Source organism: Haemorhous mexicanus, chromosome 13, assembly GCF_027477595.1.
Source record: "Haemorhous mexicanus isolate bHaeMex1 chromosome 13, bHaeMex1.pri, whole genome shotgun sequence".
In the NCBI taxonomy this organism is placed as follows: Eukaryota; Metazoa; Chordata; class Aves; order Passeriformes; family Fringillidae; genus Haemorhous; species Haemorhous mexicanus.
The window spans coordinates 8,766,127-8,793,422 of NC_082353.1; the positions used below are offsets into that span (position 1 = coordinate 8,766,127).

Sequence of the window (27,296 nt, forward strand, 5' to 3'; positions counted from 1 at the left end):
GGGACAGTGTTTGCTTTACAGACACAGCATCTGGAAGACATAACTTCACTAATGACATAAAGAGACTTCTCCATTACTCAAAATAGGCACAGGAAGATAGAAATACCTGTACTTCAGAGAATGCAAGCATAAGTCCCATGAAGCCAGGCAACATCCACTCTAAACCTCAGCAGAGGCACCAAAGAGATGAGCCAGACTGCAGCTGACTAAAGCAAAATGTTAACAGCATTCAGAAACACCCACTTTTTGAGCATAATCTATCCAGAGCAGAATGTGCCCCCCTCAGAGCCAGGAGTCAGATGACTGGGACCTAGGAGGTGCCTGGTCTCCAGCAGTATGGAGGTTCCTATGAGAGGTCGTGTGCCAGGACAAAACGAGGAGTTTGACAGAGGGGAATCTGAGCAAGCTGAACCCTCTTCCACATTATGTGCAAATGGTGATTTCTACTGCTGGATGTATTGCTAGGGAGAAAAGATCAGAGGGTTAGGAGTCAAATTCATCTTATCCACAGTTGTGAGCAGACAATTTTTCATTATGCTCAGTGTGGGCCTTCCCTTTCTTGAGTGCAATATAAACAGTGATTTCACTGGCCAGTGGGGTAGGTCTTAGTGTTTGGACATCTTCAAGGTCTAAGAAGGACAAAGGACATCAATTTACTCTCCAAAATCTCCATCAACAGACAGTGAGTTATTTCTGGGTTTAATGGTCGGTATCTCCTTATCAGATTCTGAAGCCATCTATTGTTCTTACCTAAACTGAACTACAGTTTTGGGTTATATCTTAAGAAATCCCTTTGCAGATTTTTTCTCGATAAACAATACCTGGTATAAACTGATGCTACAATTTTTTCTTTAGGGGTGAATGTGGATTGAGAGAATATTCTGAAGTTAAAACTGTGACAATAAAGATCCCTCAGAAGAACTCCTAAAATTACAGAGGACCGTGTTGTGCAGAAGAGCACATGATGCCACCTTCTCTATTCCTTATGGAGACCAGCACTCAGGAACAAAAAGTGTTACACAATATATATTTAAGAAATTTAGTTGCAACATATATACTGGGCACATAACTGAGTACGTAATGCAAACCAACTTTGCATGTTTTCATAAAACTCTCCTGAGAATCGTTACATCTTTATAAAGCAAATCTTAACGAGATAAAATTGCTACTGGGCATCATTTAATAATGGTTCCAACTATAAAACTGTTAAATGCAAATGCATGCACACACACATTTATCTCTTCCTTAAATAAACAAAATAAGTCTTACTGCTTTCAGGTTGCCTTCTCAAACAGACCTGCCTTGTACTGACATAGTAGTTTCAATCAGGGCTCTACAACCCAGATTATACCCCGAACACTAGCAATGAACAACACAAACAAGTGTCATTGATGTTCTTAAAAAATAAAAGACTCTGAATGGTAATGGCCTCAAACCTGGTATAGTGGCAACTTTCCAATTAGCACGCCCACAGAAAGAGGTCAGACTGGGGAGGGGATCAATCTGCTGCATGGGCAATGAAAGCCAAATACTTATCAGTGAGATTTGGCTTTCATGGCTCACAACAGTTTGAATTTCAAAGCTTATTTTTGTAATTACTTTATGTCTTGCTATAAGCAAAAGTCCTCCTTCACTTTCAGGAACTTGAAGGGATTTACCTGCCTGCCAAAAGAGCAAGGCCAGACAGGGTGGGTGGGTGTTAACGAGAACAGGAACAGATTCCAAGGCTTCACAGAATATTTTAGCTTTCACTGCTTGTCTAGTTTTGTTGTTGTTGTTGTTACTGTTGTTGCTTTCACCTTTTTTCTTTTTTAAACAAATATATGCACACACAGGCTCCATTTATTTGTCTGCTATTAAACTGCCTGTGATTACACTGGGAATCATTAAGTACTTGTTACAGCTTTTACTAAATGATGTCTTGCCATCCTCACCATGCTTGTGCACCTCAGCTGATGTTACTGGCTGGTACTGAGCTTTCAATTATTTGGGTTTCTTTGGATCCAGGACAAAAATAAGCAAGTTCTTTCAGAACTTAGGTATTTAACAGCCTGTCACATTATTACCTGCTGCCTACAGAATCTCTTCCAATCTATCACTGACAAACTAAACACTATCTCTTTTTACAGCTGCAGAGCTCATCAATTCCCCAGATTCTTTTAAAGAGGTTTCATTTATGTTTTAACTTAGAATTAAGAAAATCTATTTTAAAAGTACAGTAAATAATCCACACAGTGTAGCTACATGATCTGAGGTGTAAGGACAGAATTACAGCCTCAGGTGTAAGTTATCCTAGCTGCAAAGTCTATGCTATGAACTGTTCAAACTCCAGCCCTGATGAAAAACTAACTTCTGCATGTTCTTAACTTCCTTTAGTCTCTGAGGAATTCCTCTTAGATTTGAAGTTGTATGTGTCCTTCAACGTACTGCTGGATCAGGACAAGAGTCTCCAGCACTTTGTAGTGTGGTGGCCCTCAGTATTTTGTAACTCATGTCAAACTGTGTATGTGTTTTTAAGCAATATGTCTACATGACCTTATTGAGAACTGACACTACAGTCACAGACATGGAGATATATCAAAGTATTCCTGAGTTGTTAAATTCAAATGCCATATACTTCTACTGTAGTGTATGTCAGAGTGAAGAAAAACAAAATACAGCAAGTAAGAGATTAGTTATCTTTTAAACTGCAATATAAAATGTGAAAAAGGAGATTTTACTTCTTTTCTCCTATTTGCTTAAAAAAGAAACTTCCTGTGCTTACAGCATTTACACCATGTACTCTTTTGTATTCTTTTCATGTATTTTGTATGTCTGTGCTTTATTCCCAATACATTCAGGTAAATAATATAGAGTTGCCATTTTTTCAACCCTGTCACTGCAGCTCCATTTGATGTACATGGATTTGTGAAATCCTTTTTTAGATGTACCATCTGCATGGATCCAACAAAACATTTTTCCAGTCCCTGCAGCTTTTTGTTACAGTTTTTAATCATGTATATAGTTATATGTTATTAAAAAAGTAAAAGGATATTTTCTATGAAGTTTTTTCCATTAAAAAGGTTTAGAGAAAGACTTTAGACTGTGAGACTCCTTTATTGTTGACAGAGCTATAAAAATATTAAAAAAAATATTTTCTTAGCAAAAGATCTGCTCTCACAGTAGCTTTATTTTCATTTGCAAAAGTGAATGAAGTAAAAGGCCAATTACATTTTCTGGAATATTATTGCAGCTGTATGAAAACACTTGTGAATTGCAGATCTAGGTCATAGTCAAAGTTCATCCTCACCCTTATGGTCATAAAGTTTAGCTATTGGGGCAGGTCTGAAGTCATCAAAACCAGTGGGGCACCCTTGCAGACTGCTGCATCCCAGCTTGATTTTTGGATAATGTTTTAAAAAATCATGATGCCTTTTCTTTCTCTAGTAGATATTTCACAGAGATTATTAAATTATCACTCAGAGCTTTTATAGAGAGATAGTCTACTTAACTTTGATTTCAAAATGCTAAAATGGTTTTGTTCCAGGTTACTTCCACTGCCAGGAACTGCATTCCTTTTTGAAATGGTGCCTATTTATGTAAAGTATCTACTCAGTTAATACTGCCAAGCTCCTTCATTGTATGGCAAGCAATGGTCAGAATAACACCTCTGGTTTAATCAGCACCAGAGAGGCAATCACAATGAAGTAACTTGACTAGAATAGATGGGATAAAAGATAATGAAACTCAATAATAGGAAGGAAATTGCATTCTTAGGAAGGAACACTGTTCCTGAAATTCTGGAATATCAGGTATATATTAAGCAGAGTATAATTTCTATTTAAGAAGTGGCATGGACAACTCTGTCATGGGACTTTGGGTGGACAATTAGCTCTTTCCATACTCCCCATCTCTCTGACCCACTTGCCACCTGTCTCAGCACTCCAAGCAGTCACACAGGCACAACAATAGAGACCTTTCCTGAAAGCAAACCAAAGGAAGGAAGGTTGTTCTGGAACCCACTGAAAACAAGGAGTGTCTTCTAGTGAAATGAGCAAAGTTCCAGCCAGTTAAAGTGAATGTATCAATATAAGTGTGCAGGCGTAGTAAAGGGAGAGTTTGGAACTAATTGTGCATTTCTTCTAGAAAAGGATGTGAAGAAAGGCAGAAATTTTCAGTTCTGTGGCCTTCACACAAAGCAGTAGATATTGATACTACTTGGATAGCATTCACAGATTTATTTGTGCCCTGCTCTTTCTCCCCACAGAGGCAGGATGAAAAATCTTGCCTTGCATATGCAGTGGCACTATGTGTCACAGCACCCTGTTATTTCTCAGTTCTGTCGTGGAGAAAAAAGAACCATAATAACACTGCATTCAGGGCACCAGCTGAGCTAGAGAGGAAGTCAAAGACAAGTAATACACTGTACTTTTTACTTATGACTCTGCATGGTTACATGTAGAGCTCTGGAGAGCTACATTTACCACCTTACATTTGCATCCATACGTCTCCATTTACTGCATGCTAAGTGCATCAACACAGGAAGTTATTTTTCTTCTAACAACTTCATACCACAATGACTGATATTCACAGTGCTATATCTATCAGGAAGCAGGAAAAGCCTTTGTGGCTATTAGATGCCATCAGCATTCCCAATCCATTCTAACAGATTTCTCTCAGCACATTAGACTACAGCTGCATAAAACCCATCTTCCTCCCTTGTTCTCATTAAACACACAGTCTATAATTCTTTCTGTATCTTCACTGTACCTTCTGTGTCCACTGACAGTGCACAGGTATCAGGGAACTGTGTGTGGCTCAGCCAGAAAGCTCAGGAACTCCTGAAGCAACTGCGGGGCTTAAGCATGAAGTTGGGCCATTTATAAGGATAGATTAGTCTAGAGTGAGAATAGTGGTATAATCTCACATGGCTGAAGTGTGGCTAGAATATGCTACTACTAAGGCTCTTGAGGCTTGGGGTCCCACTTCCCACTTCCACCCAGCACAGTGTGGAGTGCTGGGATGCTGGTTTCAATAAGCACTTCCCTAATTTTTCTCAGAGGACCGGAACTGACATGCTGGAATTCAAGGTTAACACAAGTAACAGATGATTACAGCTGGCTGCAGCACAAGTTCAGGCATTTCAGTGGTGCAGAGCAGGTTAAGTTTTCTGTGTAGCCACAGCTGCTGCACTGGGTAGTGCTCAGCACCAAGTGCCTGGTTATCTATGCCTTAGGCCCAGAGGCTGCACATACACACAGGACTGGCAATCTGTCCCAACACAGTGAGGGAGGCACAAGGCTGATTTGCCTCTTCGTACAACTGGGGTAAGTCACCACAGCTGCTCCATAATGTCCCTACCTAAGTCCCTTAGCTTACTGTTAGAGAGGGAGGAAAAGCACATCTGCATGCCCCTGGTTCCTAAGAATGGTTGGTTCTGATCAGTTCTGCCAGCTGAGTTTACATCCTGAACCCTCACTAAAAGCCAGCCTCATCCCACTAGCACAGGTATTCTAGAGCTCAGTTGCATCATAAAGACCACAACTATTTTTTTTCTGATATCATACATTTAAATCCACCCAAGCCAGTACTGAAGAGAGACCACACCTACAATCCACTGCTTCTTTATGGTGAGCATTTGCACTTTTACTTTTCATGAGTTTCATCAAATAATAGAGGCTGGCTTGTACTGTGCATAGTACATGTATTTCTGGCTGTGCCTGCAGTGCCAGAAAGCACTCCAGGGAACACTTTTTTTCACCTGATTTCATATGAAATTTATAAACACATTATGGAGGGCCTTTGCCATTATCTGTAATACCCTGAAGTCACAAATATCTAGGAAGGCTGGGACAATCTAAGGATCAACTGAGTCTACATTACTAATACGTTCCCCAATGCTTTACTGTAACTATTCCTTGCACTGGCATTTAATCCTAGTATCTAACATCAAATGCTGCAATTCCATGATGCTTTCAAGGTGTTTTTAACTGCCTGGAGTCTCTTGATGAGACACACTACATAAACCTGGATTGTGCAACCACCACAGCAACAGACTGTAAGAAAAGCTCCAGCTGCAGAGGTTGCCAAGGAGGCTGTGCACACAGCAGGCTGGAGTAACCCAAAAGGGTGCTTGTGAAATGTTTGTGCTGCTGGCAGGCAGCACATTGCCAGGACAGATCACACATCATGCATTTGCACATCAAATGAAGCTGCACTGGTCTGAGAGCATGGGAAAGGCCTGTCTTGAACGGCATGTGTCCTACTTCCTAAACATGTATATTTTACACTTTACACTTGGTTATTGGCCAGATTGAAAGTACCGCAAGTTCCCCAAAGCTTGTCATTTTGCCTTTGAAGTAGAACTGTTTGGATAATGTTTCCTTTGGCAATTTATCTATGTAACAAAGCAGGAACTTAACTGCCTTGGCCTCTCAATGATCCACCACTAGCTTTTATCAAAGTCTTCATACTCTAGTGTATATGTGCTCTCACAGAATTTGATCATTTTTGTGACCTTGCTTAGCCCCTCTTCTCCCTTACGGTTCCACATGGTGAGACTGGTGCTCATATTATCTCAATTCTGGGGTTTTTCCCTGCTCTGTGTATGCCTGGCTGAGTTCCCATTTCCTAGAGCAGCATAATTAGCAAGATGTTTGTGTGCACCTCACTCCTGCTACCAAACAAAAAGAATATGTGTTTCTATTTCTTGCCCTTGCAAAAGGGCTCCAGCTCATGGTCCACCGCTTTTCTCTCTCTGTACTCTCACCATACCACAAGATGGGACATAGAGCAGGATCTCCTGAGAGGTTTCTGCTGTTTTCTGCTTTCTGTTTGTCCAAAACCTTTCCCACAGTCTTTGGCACTTGACATCTAATCTCAAAGCACAGTCAGTGCCTGCCAAGCGAGGCCTTCTTTTAGTTTTTGATTTTGAACATCACAAACACTCAGATTTCTGGGAAGGATGCTGAATGGAAAGACATTCTTTGCTCCCACCAAGAAACTGCAGATAAGGGATTTTGGCTAAAGCACTCCCCACTAGGGGATGCCTAGTGGCATCTGACACTACTGGGTTAGAACTCACTGCTAGTTCATTCACCAGAGAATATTGTGGTTCTTGCTCAGAGCTGGCTGGTGAGATGCCTACCCGAGGCTGTACAGCTATGGGGACTAAGTAGACAGACTCTATTCAAATCAAGTATTCTAAGGAGTCCAGAAAAGTCACCAAGTACTCATCAGCCTTATTCCTTCAGCATCACATGCATACATATTCTATTTTGAATACAACCTGTCTGTGAAATCAAGGAAAAAACCATATTGTTGCCAAAGAAATGGGCATTGACAGTTACCAGTCTGTTGTTCCTGAGTAGCCTGGAGCTCCTGAGCAGGACCAGGAAAGCTTCCACACCAGGATGGTGCATTGCCCCAGAGCTGCTTTACCACAGAGGTGCCACATCTGGTGTGAGGGAGGAGGCTGCTGAGAGCACAATGCCCCTTCTATCCTGGCATGAAACTAAACTGGAGCAAGATCCTTTCTTGAAAATCTCTCCCATGTTTCTCCACAATGAACACCGCACACCTTAAGCCACAGGAAGCCACTGCTACGCTGCTCCTGGGAACTGCAAAATTGGTCAGGTCTCTGAACAGACCAATATACACAGAACCACCTACTCCCATAATGAGACTGTAGCAAGACCCAGAGCAATTCCTACTCTGTCTTTGCTGCAGCCCAGCCTCTCCAGCAGTCTTCCCCTTGCAGCATTTGCCTCCCAAGGACAAACACGCTTCTGGGGCAAAATGCCCAGGAAAAACCACTGGTAAAATAGACTCTTACAGGAGTTTCCTTAGGGAGCATCTGACACTCCACAAGTCCCATTAGATTCCCTTTTGTGAACCCTTCTGATGACACTATTTCAGATCACTCTAGTGGGGAAAATGATAGTAGGCTCCAGCTGCCCAATGCCTTTCAAAAAGACACAGAAAGATGCACATATCTCCTGCATCTGAAGCAACTTCATAGTCAAGTCTCTGAGACAAATGTTTGAAGTTAATTTCATATTCCATTATAGAGACATAAAAACAACTAAGGCAAAAATCACTGGAGGAACTGTTTATCAAAATCACCTTGTAGCTCTTTCCTGTGAAAATTCCAGGCCTGTTTTCTTCCCTGTGGTGGACTGCATGTGTATTATAGAATGGCTGGTGCAATGGTCTCCTGCAAGACAGGACTGCTGCTTGCTTTTTATTGTAAAAACACATAGACCATCCCCAGCTCTTTCTCAGGGTTTGGCAAAGAGGCTCTTTTAACTGTGTTCTTAGGTAGAACAGCAACAAATGACTTGATGATTTGTTTTTACAATGTCCTCTCTGGGAAGACTAATTACCAGCTAACCTTCTAGCATGCAGTTTCAAACATGAAAAGAGTGGGGCCCCATTCCTTTTCAGGAAAAATTCATACTACAGACTGCAGAATCTCTCTGGGTGAGGGTATTTTGTTGAAAGTTTCTAAAAGCTCTAGGATTATGGGCTGGCCAAGAGATTTCATGATTGTTTTAGAATTTTACTGACAGAATGAACAATTTTAGAATGAAAACCTGAGTGGAAAAAATCCCGCACTTTCCTCAGTTTTACTATTTGTCTCTTCGGGGTAGTAATACAGTCACCAAACCAAAGCCACTGGAAATGCTGTTCTCAGCTGTTTTGCTGGCAAAGCACAGAAGAACAAAGGTAAATTTCATGCATTAGTTGTGGAAGTTGTGTTCAGCAGCAAGAACCATGTTGCACAAAGAATTGCGTTGAGCCACCAGCAGATTCTGCCTGAGAAACGACAGCAAACTGATGGGCTTCTTCCAATTTATCTTTGTTTCACACAAAGTTTCAGGACAAGCAACTTTTCTTCATTTTTATTCTTCCAACTGGACTTCTTTCTCCCTTCTTAATTCCTCTTGGAGTAAGTGGTCCCTCTCTAAAGGTTTGGGCTGAGGCCCTGAAAGTGCATGTAGTCTCTGCTGGTGTTTTCCAGGTGTGCAACGAAACACTGGGAAGGCCAGGCAGTATCTTCTCGCTAGATTGTGTTCCTGGGTGATTCAGACTGCAGAACCAAGGCAGCAAACATCTCTGAGTTTTCCGGCTCAGGCACAGCAGGCAGTGTTTGCTAAGTCATCAGTCACATCTGCACAAGCCTATTTTAACCATCCTCTCCATTCCAACACACCTTTTCCTCAATTATACTTATCAACCAAATAATTAATAATATAGTTATCAGCAAATAATTTTGCAATCTACTTTTACTGGGCAACTAAGCAGCAGCAACACAGTGTATGTTCAGAACTCATTGTTTAAACACATTTTATAACCTTTAAAATAAAAGTAAACTTGCTAGGTTTTTAAATCTTTCCCTGCTTTGAATGTTATTAAAGCTCTGGATGACATGCTTGATTACTTTAGCTTGAGTTGCAAACCATTGCAACCACAGGCATCTGAGGCTGGAGGATCTGAGCAACTATAGATGCTGCTGAGCAGAGAGAAAAACTGATAAACCAGGACAAAATTTACAGATGGGAATGGGGAGTGAGAGGCTTAAATGGGTTTTCACTTCCTCTTTTCCCCACAGTCTCTTAGCACACCTCATACAGCCTCATGCCCTACTCCCAGTCATGCACTTGATCACATGTGCTGCACAGCTCCTCCTCTACAACTGTCCTTTAAGCGGCATTATTTTAGAAATTTAAATAATAAATTTAAATTTAGAAATTGAAATAAAAATGTTCCTCTGCATAAAAAACATCTAGTTACATAAACCTCATACAATATTCAGAATTTCCAGAATCCATATAAAATCCGAACCCATGCATTTACTTCAGCTGCTTCTTTATGTCAGGGATTTTCAAGAAGTTCAGACTTAAAAAGAAACTTCTTCTCTCTTCATGAGACTGTAGATATCATCACTTCCTATGGAATACATTTACAACACGAATAGGCTTTGGATGATCTACAAACCAAAGTTACAAGAACTGTGGGAGTTCCAGTTACAAGGTAAGCATCCATTTTGAAACTGTTCTAATAAAATCAAGTTATTTCAGCTGCAATGGCCTGCAGGGACAACAATATTTGCTTTCTTTTGCAACATCTTTGTCAATCCTCCTTCATGGCACAAAAAAAAAGAAAAGTTGTTAATTAATCACCTGATTATTTATATGCACTTGATCAAAACCACAGCCTCACTGTCCTCTACAAACATCCTAGATTTAGTATAGGCCTTGAAAGTTTTAAAAGTAAAATTAAAATCTATGAAGAATATTTTTATTATTATTATAATTTTTCAGACAAGAAGGTGATTGAGAAAAAAATGGAGTGACTCATCCCAAGATTACAGAGGACAATCTGCTGCAAAGGCTAGGACTAGGCATGGATCTCCTGGCTCCTACAACAGTGACCTGCTGGGTATTGGCTCATTACTTATATTATTGCAAAGGAAAAATGAATACATGCAAACACATACACAGAGATGATAAGACTCTTGCAGAGGAATTCAGTTTGTCTAAAGATCTGTAAAAGTAGAATTTACACTTCTGACAAACTGAGCCGAGGAAAGCCCTTGAAATTCTTTGGAACTAATAATCTTTCAAGGCCTTATGTAGTGGGGTCTGAATTTCCTTGTGACACACAGTCACACCAGCCACTCACTTCTGCGTATTTAGACTCAGAGCAGGATCTCTCAGCTAATAAATAGTACCATCAGCTTTCACCACAGCTTGGCCATAGACACATGAGCTTTTCAGCACTTGCATCAGTCTCCTGCAGTTCTGGTGTGTTGATTTCTGTTTCTCCACAGCCAAGTGGCAAGCTCCATCTTGGATACACCTGTGATTTGTTTGTTTATTTATTTTTACACAGGCACGTGTTCAGGCTGCAGGTTTTTTGTTTGATGCACACAATTCAATCCCCTACATTCCCTTTCTCTCCCCATTCCTACAGTTGTTCCCCACAACAGATGAGTTTGCAGAGGACCTAAGCACTGTTCATCCCTGATGAGTTCACTGGGAACTGACTGTGTGCAGCACCTATAAAAACCCAGGACATGCAGGTACTTGGGTATCTGTGAGGCATTAACTCAAGGGAGCGACCAGGGATTAGTCAGGGCTGGTTGCGTTTAATGTCAATTAATTGCAGCCTGACTAAAAATCTTTGAAAAGATGAGTCTAGAGATGAAACCCTACCTGAGATTCCCAACTGAGGTCCAGCCAGCACAGGCAGTGGCTTTCAGGGGAGAGCTCTACCCTGAGGTGACCCTGTTGACTGGATCCTTTAAGACAGCAGTGGGAAATCAGACACACAGAGCAGGTGTCAGCACCTCCAGCACAGACACATAAATTTACAGCATGATTCATCTTGTCCAGATTCCTAATTTGGGAATCTCATTTTAATCTTACCCTGATTAATTCAAATCATATTCAATGCTTTATGTTTTTAACTCACAGCTATTGATGACTGATGGCAAAGCCACGTAACTACATAAGCAATGTGCTGGGTCACCCCCAGGGAATCCTGATTAGAGCCTCTTATTAACTGTTGTTAAATCCTGAGGACTGAAAACACCAAGGTGCCAATAAACAACAACACTGTAACACACGTACATTAATGCTTGAGAATGTAAAATTTAAAAAAAAAAATTAAAAAGCGCATGCTTTTAATTAAAAAACCCCTATACTTTTAGAAAAACATATACAGAGAAAAAACATAAACAGAAACTAGTAGAAGTTCATTCTAGCTCATTCTTAGTTCTAGACAATCACCATCCTAAATGTTAATGGTTTGGTAAACTGATCAGATAATTCATGTTGATATGCTTTTTCTTAAACCCTTGCCACTTCATTATTTTGGTTCCTTATGTACCTAAGCATTTACCCAGTGTTATTTACACAGTCCTGAACATTATTTTCCTCTACTTTCTTATTACTAGTCTCGATACTCCTATTTGCTGTCTAATACTGAACAAATAGCATATAGAGTAGCTCCTTGCTCTAAGTTCCTGGTATTTTCTTTTTACAGTGCAATTACAGTGCAATACCCTCCTAGAAGGAGGGTACTACAAGTACTACAAACAATTCAGCTGCCTTCACAACTACAATGATATGCTCAAGCCAGTGCAAACAAGTGATGCAATGCAAGCTGTGCTCTTCCCAAGGGTGGAGAGCACTCCCTAACCAGACTCTCAACTTGTTTCTTCCCAAGGAGAATAACTTGCAAGGTCACTTTTGAACCCTTACTTCCCATGGGGTGGCCACAGTCCACTCAGCAGAGCTAAGGGAAAAGAAAATTAACCTTTGAACTATCCTTGCTCATATACAGTGTACATGAACTAGCAAACAGCAATACAGAACACTAATTAATTGCAGCTTCACTTGCAAAGATTGAAAGATGCTCCTAAATAACCTGAAAGGGCCCAGGACTATTAAAAAATTCTGTGACTTTATCTGGAAGCTCAAATTAGATGGAAACATCTAAGCCTGCTCTAAATTCCAAATGCACAAACCTCAATTATATTCTTAATGCTTCCAGAACAGTTGCTGGTGATTTTCATACAAATCTATCATTCAGAAAATGTTTTACCTAAAGGAAAAACAACACAATCCAAACAGACTGCATCTTCATACTGTTTGCTGTTTAAAGCACTGTGGAAATAACATGAAAATACATTATTTACTGTAACAAAGGAATTGATGGGATTAGTACTATAGCAATTTTTAAGTTATTAATCATGAGTCTTCAATGACTATTGTTTTATCATTTAAAATCTCAATTTGTTATTCTGATTAATATAAATAGCATTTTTTATTATTATTTTATTCTTTAAGCAGCCAAAATATGTATCTCTGAATTAGTCCCTACTGGCATTTGGACTTGTGTTAGTTTTTCAAATATATAAGTAGACATAAGCAGAAAAACATATAAAAGAAGATGTAAATTCAGATGAATTAAGAAATACTTGGACTTCTGCAAAATGTTGAACATCTCTGATCTCTCACCAAGGCTTAATACCCAAGTACACCTGTTGTCCTGCTCATTCCCCTGCTTCATTCCCATTCAGAATGTTTTTCATAGCTCAGTGCACCAGACAATTTTTTCTTCTCATGACAGTCTCAATTCAGCTGACTGGTTAGAAATCTCTTCTTGTGGCAGCCCAACCCATTCTCAACACCAAAGAATAGTGATAAGCCATCAGACTTCTTAAAGGCCAGACCAATATTTTTTCAATCTTTTCAGACATTACTAGCCCAGAACATAGAACAGAACACTTCAATATCAGCCCTTTGCAATTCAATCAATATTCTTAACTGACAAGCTAAAGAACATCAAAAAACTTACCATCTTTTGCCTTAAATATGTACACATATATCTAAGAAGCAAAAAAAAAAAAAATCTAAACCAGAACCGATCACTTCATATGGGAATGGACATGAAAACACACACACAGCAGATGCTTGTTACTCTGTACTGCAGGAGGTTCTCAAACTGTGCATGAGGGGAACAGTCTGCAGAGAGCCTCTCATACCACCTACCAAATACTGCTGCTGCAAGATTTTCTAGCTTCCTTCAAGCAGATAAACAGCTTCTGGAGTCTTACAAAGGGCCATGCTTGAGCCAGTTTGGACTGGACTGGACTGAAATTGTGCATCTACTGCACACAATAAATAAAAGCTTTCTTGCACAGGGTAATATGACCCACTTAAAACGTAGTCTTCATGCCCATAGCATTCCACAGCATCTAAAAGAATCATGAACCAAAGGTTTGACCTTCCAGTAGGTAACATCTGTTGTCCCTGTGATGTGTTCCTCAACAAATATGTGCATAACACTAAAGATAACATGTGACATCGGTAAAGAAAAACAAAGCAAAACAAAACAAACATGGGAGGGAGAAAAGACAAGAAAAGACATCACATTTTTCTGAGCAGGGCAGAACAAATGTTTGACTGAGAAGCTTCAGGTCCGGCTGGGAGAAGGCCAAGACTAATTTAACCTTTGGTCAAATGGTTGGGAGTTAGCTAGTTTCCTTTTTCCTCTTACATCACTCCCAGAGATTTCGACAAAAATAATATGGCACCGATTACATGACATTACAGGCTCTCATAAGGCACTGGGGAGGATAGTGTTGAAACCCCTTAGAGACAAATTAATCCCAGCAAAGCAACAGCTGTAAGATTGCTGTAAAGGGGGAAAACAACCGCAATGTTTGCATTATGTACTTACATGATTTTAATATAACTTATTTAGGGGATTAGATTATTGGACTTTTTAATAGGTCTAACAGCCTTGTATCATCGTGAAAATATCAGCTGCCAGGTTGCACATAGTTGCCATTAAGGCATTTAACCACTGAGTACATTCCTTTAAAAAGCTAAAGCAGACCCAGGTATAAGATGATTTCTCGTGCTTTCAGAAAATGTATGCAGAGAACACATGTTCTGCTGGGCTTTTTGAACATGCTGGAACAATCACCACTGCTGTCACCGTGTGCCTCCTAGAGCCCCTGTGAGCGCTCAGGTGTCAGGCACCTGCTCAGCCTGCCCACCCTGGGATGCTGCTGCAGCCATGGCACTTCCAAATCAAGAATTCCCCAGATGAGGCAAACACAACCGTCTTGTCCTGCTCTCCAGTTACTCTTTACACACCCCCCTCTTCTTGTACTCTTAAATGTGGTATCAAACACATGCTGTTCTCACCTGCTACAAAACCACTCTGGTTGTAGCCCACACACCTATTTTGGAAGAAGACAAACTGACCTAAAAGCAGATTTCAGTTTAAGCTCCCTCTCTGTAGCCAACCCACACACCCCTCCCAGGTTTTGGGGGCTGCCACTCACATGCTGCCAGACAAATGTCAGCCACCTGCACCCAGCCTGGCAGAATCTCTGTCACAGCAGCCATCCCCAAGGCCACATGTGCTCCAGGCCAACTAATGGGACTGGAGAGTTGCAAAGTGGCTGTTTCAGACTGGTTGGGCCAGACTGCAAAGGCTGCACCGACCCCTCTCTACGTTCCTCCCCACACACACCTCCCGTCCCCGCAGCACTGTCAGACCTCATGTGCATGCCCCATGCACCATGGCATTCCAGGCTGGGATGCTGCTCCAGCACAGGCAGGACACAGGACAGGTTCACCTGGGCCACGTCTGGACACAGCACATGAAGAGAAGCGTTGCAAAGCCATGCTGGCTGGGAGATGTCCCCAGCCCCAAGGCTGGGACCCCGCCGGGCACTGCCCCCTGTCCCCAGCCCCCAGGGGTACGCGGCAGGCCGGCACTGTGGGCTCAGCACTCACACCCTCACCGTCAGTCGCACCTCAGCCCTTACCCATCCCTGTGCCCTCACCTGGTGTGACAGCACAAACCCCTGGTGGAGCCCTGCCCTCCTCTCACGGCCTGCACAGCAGTTCTGCCCAAGCAGCTGAACAGTGCCCCTGTGGGAAAGACTTCAACGAAATCCATTGCTTTTTTGAGATAAAGCAGCCAAAACTACCTCCCCTGGTTTATAGCAGCCGGTGGAAAGCTGTGCACTAAGCGAGAAGTGCAGAGACCTCTGCATGTGTTATGAGGAGAGAGGAAGATGATTTTTTTCCAAACTGAGAAAATATGCTCATATGGAACAGTATTTTTAGGTGTTTTGTGTTGCTACTTTGAGAACAGGTTTTATCTTCCCTTACTTAGTTTGGATTGCACGTCTGCCTTCCAGTTTGGAGGAGTAAAGAGAGTTGGTCATGGTAACTGTGAAATATGACACTACATGCATTTTTAAGAAGTGGTTTTATATATGGTAAGGTTAATTTCATCTGACTAAATTGTAAGTGCAGTTTGTTAGTGTTTTGTTTAATAAATTGCAGCTAATAATGTCATGAGTATAACAACTAGTTCATAATATCACAAATATTGCTGTGAAACTTGGCGCATATTGCATCTTAATCTCATGAAAAGCATAAAGCAGTTTCATGAAAATTGCATCACTTTTGAATAAACACAATTTTTTACTTAAAACTGGGGGTTTTTATCAGGTGAGATAAGATATGACTAAATATGCTGTTATGTTTACCCATATACTTCATGAAAACATACGGATCTCATGGCAGATTTCAGGAATACTGCTGGATCTGTACCTTGATGAATGCTGTATCACTGTATGGTATGTAATCCACAGGGGTTTAAATATGTAAAAATCCACAAGGGTTTAAAAAACATACTGTCTTATAGGAATTTTAACATAATAAAATAAAATGTGGAAACTTGAGAAGAAGTAATTAATAAAAGCAGTGAAAGCTTGCACACTGTGTTAAAAGCTCAACACTACCCCCAAACTTAAAAGCTGTGAAGGCATATGCCTCTGGTGTGCAGGCTGCACTTCAGGCTGGGGCTGGGCTGCTGCCCCTCTGAGGGCTGCTAAGGTGGGCCAGAGTTTTACCTGATACCTCAGGCAGGTTCCTAAACCCTGCAGCTGAGAGACTGTTAGTTGTTGCTGTTTAATTCCCATTCACACTGTTCACAAAGTCACAGCACTGGTCTACTGTGAAATCAGAAAGATGGAGGGGGCTTCCAGGCCACAAACACTGCCAGGTGGGTAGTGAACATGGAGCTGCCTGCTGTGCCTTGCTGAGAACAGGGCTCCAGCAGTCAGATCTGCCCAGGGACCACTGCTGTGGCCTGGGCCCTCCCGTATTTCACGAGGGCAGAAAGGGCCTGTTGGGGTGACATGTTGTTTACAGGAGGTCTTACAGATAAGAAATTACCTGTGTTCTTGTGGAGGGCAGAGCTGACACTTCTTAGGAGATGCAAAGTATGTCTCAAAGACAAGAGTCTCCACTGCTATGCAAGGTATGCTTTGATGTTATTCCTCAGAATGATCTTTCAAGATCTACTGAATTGGAAAGGCATCTCTGCATAAGGTGGAAGAAACAATCAGATCTGTTAAGTAATAAGGCCATAACACAGCACTTTCCTCAAAATGTAATTGTTCTGCATACATGCAAAAAAGTCTGCTGGGAAATAAATAAGGTCTTTCATTCCAAGGATCATTCCAAACCTGGAAACCAAGAATGGTCTTACTTTATGAATGCCTTATTAACTGTGTACACTTTCATGCACTTCTACAGAAAGCTTACACTCTAAAGTGTATGGCCTGTGCTAGAAAAAAAAGGGGAGGGGAGAGAGTGGGGCAAAAAATATAAATATGAGAATATGAGCAATGTATGCCTTGCAGAGTTATTTTTCAATCCTCCACTATATGAGAACTTTAATCTTAAACAGGGACTAAGTGCACTAAGTAAATCAGGAAAGCCCATTTAAATCTAGCCCACGGTGCAATGATTACAGCTTTTTTGACCTGCAACTGACTCTATGACCTGGCCACTGTGAAATCCCTGATCTTGGCTATCCTCCACCATCTAAACAGATAAGTGCCATTTGATCAGCTTTGCTCTAGCATAAAAAGTAAAGAGGCTGGATGTCTAGGTAAAAGAATAAGATAAAGAAACCTAGGATAGTAGCAAGAAGACTGCTAAAACAACCTGTGGCATAATAAACAGTCTACATTAATGTCAACCCATATTAATAGTGCTCTGAAAATTCACTGTTTTCAAACAGGACATTAGAGTGTGCAACACTGTTCACCAATTAGCATGCAAAAGTAATTACTGGAAGAAAAACCAGGATCAGTAATCCATGGCACTTACAGCCAGGAAGAGTCAGCACACGATTGAATACCTTGTAGGAGGCTTAGTGTGTGGCTGGGAGCTGAGGGTTACAAAAGATGAAAAGAGGCATCCTTGGAAAGAGCAGCTTCCACCAAGTTCAACCACACAAGGAATGGCCATACCACCCATCAGCCAGTCCCTCTGCAGATCAACGGGAAATGGGAAGTGCTGCTTTGCCAGAAGAAAGTTGCTGCCATTACCTCTGATTTACTTGCATCCCTCACCTCTAACTGTAGAATACCCAGTTTGGACACCAAAATAACAAACTGGCCACTCACAAAATGCTGTTCACCCCAGTAGTATAGCACATTGTTAAGCCAGTTCCACGACCTAGTTGAGTAATTTTAGTAAAGTTGCTTGTTAAAAACATTGGAACCATACATTTCTAGTAATTACATGATGAAAATCTCAGGGCTTTTTAGAGGATAGTCTGGTAAGGGCAAATGAATCAACACAGTATATTTAGAGGAGCAGCGAGATTAGAGTTTGTGACACTGGTATATTTCAGCCTTATTAATGATTACAGTATGGAAAAAAAAATTCTTTTCCAGGACTGACTATTCACAATCCACTGTGTGAAAAGAAGAGGGAGATAGCTGAGGTTGCTCTTCTGAATCTCTGCATTAAAAACCTTTGTATGACCCAGCTTTTAATAGACCATTATAACATATTAAAAACAACAGTTTTAAAAACGAGTATGGAGTCTCTCTGCATATTAATGCAGACACACGCATACATGCATATTACTGAAAGATATATTTTTCTTTGACTTCTGAATATGAGAGCCATGCTGGTAGGCAGACTTCTCAAATATCTTCCATTTCATGGTACACTTTTATGGTGGGAAGTTATTGACATCAGAAAGGAAGAATAATGAAACTGAGGTCACAGAGTTATTTACACTGGCGGGTGGATCCCACAGCATTCCTGTATGATTCGATTGTTTTGATGACCCTCTTTTTGGGATTCTGTCACACATTACATCTGATATTTGGATCTTGGTAACTTGAAAGAGACACTGAGAGGTCAGTTTGGTTTCTGTTACCACTGAGTTAACACAAGGTTAAAAAGTCTGTCCCTGTTCAAGCCAATGGCACAATTCCCAATGACTTCCAAACTCCCTGTCCCAAAGTGCTAACAAGCCAAACAGAAGGAGCCATACAGATACCAAGCTGAGCAAGGGACACCTAAAAAACACCCTGGGAACATCCAGAGAAATCTGATTAAATTATTGAGGAGGGAAAGGAGAAAAAATAGCAGTATGCAAGTGCCTTTAAAAGGCAAGCTTTACTTTAAATTTTGCTGTCAAAAGGGAAATGTGGGAATAATTGCCTCAAAGGCTTTTGTTTAGAGTTAGGAATTGACAAACCACTGCTGCATAAAGCAATAAAAGAAATTGAGCACAAAAAGCCATACTTAGATCATAAGAAGAAATCTCATAAAGAAAAGAAAAATGTCCCCAGACCTGAGATAAGCCTTCCTTTTGTTTTCAGACCATTACTGTAAAGCTGTTAACCTTCACAGATACTGTACCAGGGCCTGCCAAGCAGGAATTAAAAACCCAGGTCACAGTGATTGAAAAAACCAGAGTAGTGACACATTAGCAACAAGGATGTGTATGTATGCTGTGAATAACACAGCTCTGATCCTGGTGCCGAAGCCTAGGGCTTCATTACATTTAATTACTTCCGGCTTTAAATCAAGGCCTGCTTCAAAATGAGGGTGGCTGCTATTAAACTAAATTACTTTCCCCTCAAGCTTGTATGGAAAAGTACAGTACCAAAGGAAGACATCTATTAAAAGCAGTATGGTAAAGGTGCTGCTGCCAGTCTAGAGATGGTTTGTAACTGGGAGCAGCCCATAAATGAAGATTTATATGGTACCTGTCTTCGATGTTTTATAAGGGAGAACTGTTTGTATTTGGCTGAGTTCCTTTCTGCCTGATTCTTTTTTGCAGCTCCTTGTTCTGCTCTGAACTACTACATGACAACTGTTCATAATGCAGAAGTCACACATCAGCACACTGATCCTTCTTCCTGTGGGCTTCCCCTCTCCAGGGTGGATATAAGGAGTGCCAGTACTACACTCAGCAACACGAGCCTTCCCAGAAACAGAGTGCTCTGGGATGCAGGCAGGTTTGGATGACCGTGTGTTTGAGCGTGTATTTCAAACATAAACACATTAAGTGATAGAAGAAACCTTCTCCCACAAAGGTCACAACACTTACATCCTGGACCTACCCAGATGACAGGCCCAATTATTACTGGGTAAAAAACCAGTATAAAGCAAAACACCAGCAACAGCCCTTGAAAATAATCTGCTGTGGATTTACCAGATTCCTAGCAGACAAGCTGAAATTAAAATGAGGGATGGGTTACTCAAATCAAACCAAATACAAACTTAACAAGAATTTACCCAAATCTTCTGACAGATTTTTTTAATCCCTGTTGTGTTTTGGCTCTCACTCATATTCAGCATCTGCTCTCTATCCTTGATCACTATCCGAATATTTGTTCCATGCACTTAATTTCATTCTCTTTCATTTTACAGCCTGCCTGGTTCATTTGTTCGTTCTTTGATTTGCCCCCACATTTTCTCAGCTTTTCATCTCTTTCTGCTTTTTTTTCCCCCCTTGTCTCCTGGCTTTATTGTCTCTCTCTTTTTTTTCGGTTTTTTTTTTTTTTCCTTAGCCTATACAGCCCTAAATTTCTCTTTCCTATTTCCCTGATGCCTTCCTGTCACCATTTGTTTTCTATCACCCTGCTTTTCTGCTGGTTGATGTTGGAAATATTTCAGGAATTTGTAATTCTCAGTGCCATGAGAACCGTTATCTTTGCATTTTCACTGGTGAAAGTGCTCTCAGCATGGTGAAGATAATGAGGATGATGACGGAGTGGGCCTGGGACGGAGAGTCTTCAGATGGACTCTTCCCTGAGCCCACTTTGCCTCCACAGTGGTACGCTCCAGTGTGGAATGTGCGAGAGGAAGCTGGGTCCGTGGGGAGTGCGCAGGCTGGGGGCAGGGAATGTATTGAGAAACCTCAAATTCCACACAACAGAAATGAGTACAGGAGAAACTGAAATACAAGAGAGAAGCAAGATGAGGGACCAGCTGGAGAAGGGTGGGGGGGAAGTGCAGGAAAAAAAATACACCCACCACCACCACACCCTATCCTTCAAGTTTTTCTTTCATGCAGGTGCAGATGAGCAGCAGTACCAGCCCTTGCTAATATTCACTTGCTCTGAGTAGCAATACTAAGAAAGTCCCAGACAGCAATCTACTCATTATTTCTTTCCCTGAGCAGGGTCAGGGGTCACCTTTAAAATAACAACTGCAAACAAAAGGCAATTACACAGAATAAAAAATGATCAGTGACTGAAAAAGCTAGCCAGTGCATGGAGTGTGGTGACTGTCACTGGAATATGACAATATGCCAACTCAAAGTCATCACAGAGAGAAAAATAAATAAACAAATAAACGACAGTATTCTAATACCTAGAGATGTCTCAGGAAAGGACCATTAAAGGTTAACCAACCTGCTTTGTTATTGTTTCTGCTGCGCCTGCTATTGTTATTTGTATTCTGGTATCACCAAGAGGCCTCAACCAAGATCAAGGCTGTTGCGTTAGACACAAGATAAATATGCACAGGAAGGGAAAGTTCCTGTTTTAAAAACCTAAAGCTTAATGGGTAAGATGAGCAAGTTGAGGAAAAACAGAGATAATGAGATAATGACTCAAACTGAGTCACAGCAGGTCAGTCTGAGAGCCCTGTCCTATCTTTTAGAGTTGCAAGGAGCTGAATAGGAAGAAATCGGGAATATTATGTATACTATTATGATTACTGTTTAGAAATATAAGAATTCCACAGGTTCTTCCTTCCTTAGTGATGGAAGCTTCTTCTGTACGTGGTGATAAAAATTAGTTTGTGTTTGCTGTTTGCTCAGTTGGTCCTTCACATGCCCACCATACTGTCTCACCATGATAAACATTCATGGTACCCACTACCATTACAGATCGTGTGCATGGTGATGAGATATGTTCAGCTAATATAAAGTATCTTTGTCTAGTCCAGCTCTCTTCCTTCTTCCCTTCAGTTTCAGTGCTGGCTTTAGCTAAACTCTCACAGTTTCAAGAGCTGCCAGAATTGTCATGCTGTTAGCATCAGTAGCAGGACTTAGGATCTCCTTGGACTCTGTAGCCATCTCTGCTTCAAGTTCACACTCTCCAAATACTACTGGCAAAGAGTTTGCTAAAACTCTGCATTTCAGCTCCAGCTGAAATCCAAATATTAAAGCTAGTAGCTGGTAAAGGGAAACCGCATCTCCACAATACATTGTGACAAATAGGAGCAGCACTGCACAGTGCTCAAAACCAGGGTTACAAAATCTTCAGAAACATTTTGCTACAACCTTGCATTTGCTAATAGATGTAAGACAGTGCAGAGATGTCCCTAAATGTCAATTACAGACATACCAAGATGGGGCTCTTGAAAGAAGTACTGCCTATCACTTACCACCATCCATGTTTTTCAGAACTTCAGAGTTTAAAAAAATGTAGAATAAACCCAGGACTAGTCCTGTAACAGCAGCTACTCCCAAGACTTCAGGATAGATGCAGAGTGGCTGTTAATGTTGAAAGACACTCATATGACAGTGCACCATAAAGTTTATTCACACTGGGTCAACAGGACACAGTGGTACCATGTGTGAGAGATGCCTGTGCACTAAACTCACAAGTGTTGAGAACACTTTCAGCATGGGTCACTACTATCAAAGAAAAATTCTCTTCTGAGTAATAGAAAAGAGTAAGCAAGCTAATATCTGTAGGGATACTTATCCCTACTAAAAACACTTTTCCCTCCCAAGATCAGAGAGAAGAACCCCTGAGCTGATCAGTGACACCTGAGCTGGCCAGTGCCAGTCACAGCATCTTCCAAGCACCACACAGAAGACCCATGACTAGGCAGAGAATGCTCTAGTCCTCATGATTTCCCCTGAAATCCTATTAACTGGTTAGCAGTGACTGGCAGCTACTGCAGCATTGATTTGACTCCTGTATCCAAAGTGGAAACCAAAGTAGCATGTTTATCAAAAGCTGTTGAATGGTATAAGATGGCCAACTAGAAATGAAACTATAAATTACAAAACTCCAACATGGGGAATGAGAAGAGTTTCCAAAATCCTGAGTTCATCAAGTGTGCCTCTCTCAACAGCATATTCCTGAGGACTTATTTCAAAGCTGTTTGGGTCCAGCATACAAAGATCCAAAACCAAGAATACTCTGCAGCAATCAGATGAGAAAACAATTAGGACAACACAGAGTAGATTAAACACTGTGGCCTAGTTAAAGCACTTAGAGGTGGTTCTTTATTCTCAGTAGTCCTCAGGCACGTCAGCATAACATCCCTTAAAGACAATGATCAAATTCAATGTACTTAATAAGGATATTCTGTTTCAAATACTTTAACTTCATTTGTGATCATAAGCACTGGTGGTCTCAGGACACAAAAGATAGAGGGGGAAAGTCAGAAAAGGATTCAGATATGAATCAAAATATGTCTGACCATAAAAATACTTGATCATTACTTTCTAAGCTTTTGAAAAAATGTTGAAAACATCAAACTGGAACTGCTACTTCATATGGTGTTCAAAATATGACATATTTAAGCAGATTTGGCCACACTAGACAAGTAAAAACTTACAGAAAATAATCTATGGTTTCTTGTGGCTCACAAACTCAATAGGAGTCAGTCATGTCATGCTGTTGCAAAAAAATGTAAACACAAGAGGACAGAACAGAAGCACAAGCAGGAAGACAGAGTACAGTTGCAAGCTGAAGATGGTGAAGTTAAAATGATGAGGCTGACCAGGGATTCTGACAGCATGTTTTTCATGAGGTTGCATATCTCCAGCTCAAGATTCAATGAGCGGGAGATATGCAAACTATGAAAATACTCTAGAAAGTGACGAGGGGGGGGGCAGGTTTGGAACAGTAATAACCTCTGAACATGTAAAAGGCTATACAAAAAGGACTGGAAGAGTCTGACCTCCATAAATTTAAACTATGGCAGTCAAAGTTCAGGCTAAGTATTAGGGAAAGCATTTCTAATGTTAAATATTATGCTGGATTAGAGCACCAGAAAAGCTATGGTGTCTTCATCACTGTACCCCCTTAAGAATAGCTGAACACTTATTTGGGATGACTGATGTAGACTGCATCACTTCTTGGGGCAAGGAGATAGACTGGATGTTTGCTCAGCATAATGGTTTTTCACATTTTTCATTGTAATTGGTCACCTGGAATAGAAGTCACTTCTCTGAACAGGGAAACATCACCAGTCTTCTGGTAATGTTCATTTTCAAATACCCCAGTTGTCAGACATTCATGATAGACAATGGGTTTGGCAGGGCAAAAAAGGGAAGCCATCAGCATGTCTTGAATGGTAATCTGGAGTCTAAAAAACAGAAAATCAATTAAACTGTGAAGGACAGAATGCATTTGGGAGTATCCTCAAATCACTTCCCATATTGAGAAATCACAGCTGTAAGTTTCTGTGCAACTGACACAGTTTTTGAATACTGAGGCCACCTTCACATTACCACAGGTACTATCTCTTTTCATGCTATCTGATGCAAAATTATGCCTGATTTTTCCTGTGGAGAAGAGAGGGTAAGTGCTCTCCCTACAAGGTTTATAGGCAAAAACAAGAAAAAGAGGTTGACATTTTAAACTAATGCTCTTGATTACCTCTTGTGTTAGGTTCAAAACATTATCTTCCTTGTTCAACATGACAATTTGTTTGACTTTTGTAACAAAAATACAGTCAGACCTGTGCATATTGTATTTCAGAAAAGTTGGGGGTTTTTTTGAAACATCTGTTTGGAAGTGTTAAGGCTCTGCTGAAAAACCTCACACAGATGTGGGCAGCATGCCATATTCTGAACAACAATAGAATCTCCAAGCATCCTCCCAGGACATGCCTAAATAAAATTCCCAAAGAAGAATGAAATAAAATTTTTTAACCCAAAATTTCTTCTGCTAAGCAGCACATGGTACCGTATCCGTGCACTTGCAAGGAAGACCAAGTCAGCTGCCATTTTCTGGCAGTGCCATGTAGTCCCATATACATGGTCCCACAGTATGTTTTCCACTATCCCAAGTCCACTGTACCCTAGCACATTAGTCCAAGGAGAAGAAAATGGGGGGAGAAAGCACCACAGAACTCAGAGCAATTAAGGTTTTCTTATTTCTTCCCTTTTTGCCATTACTGTGTATGTACTAAATATCTGCCAGGATTCTCCGCCCAAACTTAGTGTTCTCAATTCACCCATGCTTTTCAACACTTCTCTTGGGATTCTCATTCCATTGTTTCTTTCAAATTTCATTTTCTTTTCTCTTTTACTCTCTTGCTTTCTTTACTTTCCCCCTCTATTTTTCACAGTCCCTCTCACCCCTGCAGGAAAGAAAGAAAAAAAAAATAGAAAGGAATGAAATGAACTGCATTTTAACACTCAGAATAACAGCGAAACAATGCTCTTGAGATCCCATCTGTTGCCAACACATCTCCCAAGACAGCAAATGATGGGCATTCCTTGCTAAATAAAGAGAATTTCCCACACCCATTAAAGATCTACACAGCAAAGACTGTTGCTTAAGTATTTACTTTTTATGGCATACAAGAAAACTACCTGGAATTGTAAATACCAATGACATATTGTTCACATCTCTACCAAGCATGTGGTCAGTGGCCATATGGATAACTTCTGGGTGTGAAATGTCCTTTCTCTTTTTTACAGTGCTGCAATATCTTTGTGCCAGAAGCCTTTTTTAAAAGTTTAATTGCATAATTCTACCTCCAGTGCATGAAATTAAACTCTGTTTACAAACAAAACTCACATCCCTTCCTACCCCAAAAATCTACCGCAGCAAACTGACTCAGTTCCTACATCCTACCTCATAAAGAGCTGCTTTTTTGTTTTCAATTCATTCAAACTTTCCCTGATTAGGATTTCACAAATCTTGAGCCAACACAGAAACATTTATGCACACCATTTATAAAATCCATCTAATTCACAAGGAATAGCAATTATTTAAGTATGATTGCCCTGGATTCATAAAGTGGACTTATCAAAAATAACAACACTAACAAAACACTTCTCAAAGTTAGACAGTTTACTAAGGCCTTAAAATGGTAACATAGTAAAGCTACAAAAGAGCATGTTTAAAGTGTCATTTCTCATTAACTTGGTAATGAACTTCTTCATTAAAAAAGGAAAGTGACAGACTCTGTAAGAGATATTGTGTGAGTTCCTAAGAATTTTCTTGGGAGTTGCCTTGACATCCCTACTGTTTCAGCTTTAGGTCTGCACTCTAAAGAAATGCAATTTCCATATGGTTAAGCAAATGTTTCTCACCAGCATATCTCCAAACCCAAGTTATTTTGTATCTCCTTTTTCATTAGAGTTGTATCCCAGATGGTGCTTCACAACAATAGGTGTTACTGTAAAAATACCAAGGCTTCAGAAATGTAAAACCACTACAGAAAGTCTGAGGCGAGGATGGGGGGAAAACCGGTGCAAATAAATATCACTTTATTTGCATCAGCACTGAAAGACTTTTTTTAAATGGGTGGAAATCCATGATCCAGAGAACGGAAGTAAGGAAAAGGCAAATATGGAAGAGTGTAAGAGCAGGTAACGAGCCTCTATTAATTGAAGAGATGAAGGGAGACAAAGATGAACCCAAGCAATTTTAAAATCAAGCAATGCTTTTTTGAAGCAGCCTGTGAGTTGAGTGGGCAACCATTTGAGTTGTTTGAGGACTTGGATGGTTTGGTTGTGGTCTCTTGCATATGAAAGGATGTAGACAGCATTGCTCTGTGTAAGCTAGAACCTGAAGGGGAGAAAGCATTGAATGCCATAAAGAAAGAAACTGCTTTAGGAAAGGTGGAGAGGCAAAACCAACCACAAAGAGGATTATGGCTAAAGCAAATCCAAAGCCTGACATACATGCTTGGTGCTTTAGAGGTATGATTGATGTGGTGAGGAGGAATTATATAGTGCTCAGCAGAAGGCCAAATTTCAAGGTAGGGGAAGCAATCAAAAGATCTGAGAAGGGAGGCAGATGATACAGAGTCATGTTAAGGAAGTTGCCCTGCTTTTGCAAGATATTTAGCTGAAAAAATTAGCCAAAATATATTTAGTGAAGGTTTTGAACAGATTTACAGTTGAACCTGATAAGGATGAAAATAATGACAGGTCATAGGCAAGGATAGCATACTTTACTATATATAAATGATGTAGACCTTATTGATGTAACTGAAAAATAAAAAAGTCTTTCAAATAGAGGATTTCCTCTTCTCATTCCATACAAATACAAGACAAACCATGTTTTGCAATAACTAAAGGTAAGATATCTGAGAAAATAGTGGAAAAGGCAGAGGCCTAGACTATATAAAGGTACATACCTTAGCAAAAAGCATTGCCATTACATACAGAATGGAAGGGAAGACAGCTGTCTGGATAATGTACAAAAAAACTTGGAAGGAGGAGGACAGCTGAAACAGTTCAGAGGG

The 27,296-nt window shown here is 40.6% G+C and overlaps 1 protein-coding gene and 1 long non-coding RNA gene across 6 annotated transcripts in view; one reads left to right on the forward strand and one right to left on the reverse strand.

The window, feature by feature from the left end:
* Positions 1-3,075, forward strand: part of ALDH1A2 (aldehyde dehydrogenase 1 family member A2) — a 67,282-nt gene extending 64,207 nt beyond the window's left edge. For all 5 annotated transcript variants that reach the window (XM_059858257.1, XM_059858256.1, XM_059858255.1 and 2 more), the window contains one exon: positions 856-3,075. In XM_059858257.1, coding sequence (XP_059714240.1) covers positions 856-928 — 73 coding nt within the window. In that variant the 3' untranslated portion in view covers positions 929-3,075. The remainder of the gene's footprint in view (positions 1-855) is intronic.
* Positions 1-27,296, reverse strand: part of LOC132333300 (uncharacterized) — an 84,037-nt gene that overhangs the window by 25,808 nt on the left and 30,933 nt on the right. The window lies entirely within an intron of this gene.